The sequence below is a fragment of the Acanthochromis polyacanthus genome, chromosome 13, assembly GCF_021347895.1.
Source record: "Acanthochromis polyacanthus isolate Apoly-LR-REF ecotype Palm Island chromosome 13, KAUST_Apoly_ChrSc, whole genome shotgun sequence".
Lineage (NCBI taxonomy): Eukaryota > Metazoa > Chordata > Actinopteri > Pomacentridae > Acanthochromis > Acanthochromis polyacanthus.
Genome location: NC_067125.1, coordinates 1,464,374 through 1,467,751, shown reverse-complemented (window position 1 = coordinate 1,467,751; position 3,378 = coordinate 1,464,374). Strand labels below are relative to the sequence as shown.

The 3,378-nt window shown below is 46.8% G+C and overlaps 1 protein-coding gene across 1 annotated transcript; it reads right to left on the bottom strand.

The window, feature by feature from the left end:
* LOC127536849 (uncharacterized) lies at positions 1–2,926 on the bottom strand. Its single transcript, XM_051958187.1, has 3 exons — positions 2,862–2,926; positions 1,310–1,341; positions 1–533 (listed from the first exon to the last, which is right to left on the bottom strand). The coding sequence occupies exons 1-3, from the start codon at positions 2,924–2,926 to the stop codon at positions 1–3; spliced, it is 630 nt and encodes a 209-aa protein (XP_051814147.1).
* Between the last annotated feature and the right edge of the window lie 452 nt (positions 2,927–3,378).

The window sequence follows — 3,378 nt, the reverse complement described above, 5'->3', positions numbered from 1 at the left end:
TTATTGGTAGTATTTACAATAATAAACTAACCTGTTGTTCTCCAGTAGGTCTTCTCCTCCGTCCTCCTCCATCCACCTCAGGCTGAACATGCTGCTGTACCTGCAGCTTCCTGCATCATAGTAGGTGTGGAGGACACAGGTGAGTCTCAGGTGTCCTCCAGGCTGCAGCTGGCTGATGCTGGAGGTGGAGCTTAGGCTGAGCAGCGACAGGTAGACGTCAGACATCACCTGGTCATGCTGCAGACACATGTATGACCCGGCGTCGTAGACCTGCAGCCGCTGCAGAACCAGGGAGCAGTCGGACCCGACAGACAGCCGGCCGGGCCGCTCTAACCCCGCCCACACCTGTCCACCCTTCACCTCCTGGATGAAGTTCACCTGGCCTCCTCTGTAGAAGGTCCAGGACACCGAGGAGCAGCTGGAGCTCTGGTTCTGGTTCTGGCCCTGGTTCTGTTTCACTCTGTTGCAGGGAAGGATGACTTCACCTCCCAGGGAGCTGTACACAAACACTGCATCCTTCACACAACACACACCTACACACACACACACACACAGAGAGAGAGAGAGAGAGAGAGACACATTTTTTAAATGAATAATTTTGGTAAAAACACTCGAACCATAAACTAAACTGAAGTAACTAGAGTAACTAAAGTAACTAGACGAGCAGCAGATTTTCCTCTACTGTTTATTAGATCTAGAAAATCCTTCTGAAGCCCATAATAATTCCGATTCCAGTAACCATGACAATAGAAAAGGAGAAACTTTATGAAACAAAGGATTTTAGTTTAAAGATATTTTCTATTTGACATAAAAAATATCAACATCAAGGAGTGAAAAATAAACTGACTGGTTAAATAAAGTTAAACTAATTATTAAACTAATTACTGAATAATCCAGGATAGTTTAGGTCAGTCCAACTAAATATCAGGTTATGTTGGTTTGATAAAACAAACTAAACACTGTTCAAACATAGAGTGGAAACCTGTACTGGAAAAGTAACCTGGTCTGGATCAGGCTAACTTTCAGGCTAACTGCCATGCTAAATGTCAGTCTGTCAGGCTAATTGTCCAAAAGTAAATAATGTCCACATCAAAATCTGTATTTTAAAAACTAAGTTTAACAGTGTGAACGTAACATTACACAGGTTTACTGTGTCTATGATGTGTCCATCATCCATCATCCATCCATCCATCCATCCATCCATCCATCCATCCATCCATCCATCCATCCATCCATCCATCCATCCATCCATCTTCTTCCTTTTATCCAGGGAGCAGATGAAGCAGGTCATTCCAGAAGTTCCTCCTACCAGCAACACTCTTCAGCTCTTCCTGGGGGATCCTGAGGCATTCACAGGCCAGATGAGATATATGATCCCTCCAGGTAGTTCTGGATCTACCCCGGGGTCTCCTCCCAGGTGTACATGTTCAAAAAACCTCCAAAGGAAGTCTCCCTGGAGGATCAGAATCGGATGTCCAAACCACCTCCACTGGTTCCTTTCGAGGTGAAGGATCAGCAGCTCTACTTTGAGCTTCCTCCAGATGTCTGATCTTCTCCTCCTATCTCTAAGGCTGAGCTCAGACTCCCTACAGAGGAAGCTCATTTCAGACGCTTGTATCCATGATCTCATTCATTGGGTCATTACCTAGAGCTCATCACCATAGGTGAGGGTTGGAACGTAGATGGATGGTAAACTGAGAGCTTCTCCTTGATGGTTTGATACAACGCCTTCATTACTGCTGACGCTGCACCAATCCTCCTGTCCATCTCACACTCCATTTCCCATCACTTGTGATCAATATCCAGAGATACTTGAACTCCTTCACTTGAGGAAGCAACCCCCCCCCAACCCAGAGAGACCAATCCACTGGTTTCCATCAGAGAACCATGGCCTCAGACTTGGAGGTTCTGATCTTCATCCCCGCCACTTCACACTCAGCTGCAAACTGCTCCAGTGCTGCTGAAGGTCTGAGGAACCAACAGAGCCACATCATTTACAAAAAGCAGAGATCCTGAGATCCCCAAACCAGATACCCTCCTCACCCTGACTGCATATTTAGATCCTGTCCATGAAGACCACAAACAGGATCAGAGACAAGGGACAGTCCTTGAGGAGTCCAACATCCACTGGAAACAAGTCTGACTTTGTGCTGAGTATGTGGACACAGCTCTCACTTTGGTTGTTCAGGGACAAAATGTCTCGTATCAGAGAGCCTGGTGCCCCATACTCCCTCAGTACCCCGACAGAGGTCCTCATGGGACACGGTCATCGACCTTCTCCTTAAATTACCAAACTCTGTGCGTTCTGCTGAGTCCCTTTCTACTTTTAAAAGACAATTGAAGACTCAATTGTTCAGAGAACACCTAGGCACTTAATCTGACTCCACCTTAGGGGTAGAATAAGTCAGGTGGTCCAAAACCCAGCACTTATTTAGCGCTGACAAAGTTAAAAAAAAGGGGGGGGGGGGGGGGGGGTTGGCAATTCTTCTGCAACTTGATGGCAACACCTTTGACCAATCGCACTTGAAGCACTTTTTGCACTTACTACAGGTTTTTCCTTATGTCTGAATTCTTGCTTGTGTTGTACGTCGCTTTGGACAAAAGCGTCTGCTAAATGAAATTGTAGAATTGTAGAATTGTAGATCCACAAAACACATGTAGACTGGCAGGTCAATCTCCCATGACCCCCTCAGCAGCTCCAAAAGAGTAAAGATCTGATCCACCATTCCATGACCAGGATGGAATCCACATTGTTCCTCCTGAATCTGAGGTTCTTCAATCAGTCAGAGCCTCCCTTCGGGCACTCTAGAGTAAACTTCCTGAGGAGGCTGAGAAATGTGATGCCCCGGTAGTTGAAGCACACTCTCTGGTCCCCCTTTTTGAAGATGGGAACCACCACCCCAGTCTGCCACTCCACAGCTACCATACTCGAAGCTCATGCAACATTAAAGAGACATGTCAACCAGGACAGTCCAAGAATGTTCAGAGCCTTCAGCATCTCAAGGCAAATCTTGTTCCCACCTGGAGCCACCGAGAAGCTTCTTAACTACCTCGGTGACCTCTGTCATGGATATGGATGAAGATCCCCCCGAGTCTTCAGGCTCTGTCTCTTCCATGGAGGACATTTTTACCGGATTCAGAAGTTCCTCAAAGTGCTCTTTCCACCACCCGACAATGTCCCCAGTATGTCAACAGTTGTCCACCCGACTGTACACAGCCTGAGCTAAGGCCTGCCTCCCCTTTCTGAGGTGTCCAATGGTTTCCCAGAACTTCCTTGAGGCCGACCGAAAGTCCTTCTCCATACCCTCCCAGTACTCCTCCCACACTCGAGTTTTAGGTTCTACAACTGCTGCAGAAGTTTATGATCGTTACTGTATT

Excerpts from the sequence above, each read along its gene's own strand:
- LOC127536849 (XM_051958187.1), bottom strand. The coding sequence starts at position 2,926 with ATGGTAGCTGTGGAGTGGCAGACTGGGGTGGTGGTTCCCATCTTCAAA. Across the intron at positions 1,342-2,861 it reads AAAAAGGGGGACCAGAGAGT|GATCCCCCAGGAAGAGCTGA; the intron begins GTGCTTCAACTA and ends TGAATGCCTCAG. Across the intron at positions 534-1,309 it reads AGAGCTGAAGAGTGTTGCTG|GTGTGTGTTGTGTGAAGGAT; the intron begins GTAGGAGGAACT and ends GTGTGTGTGTAG.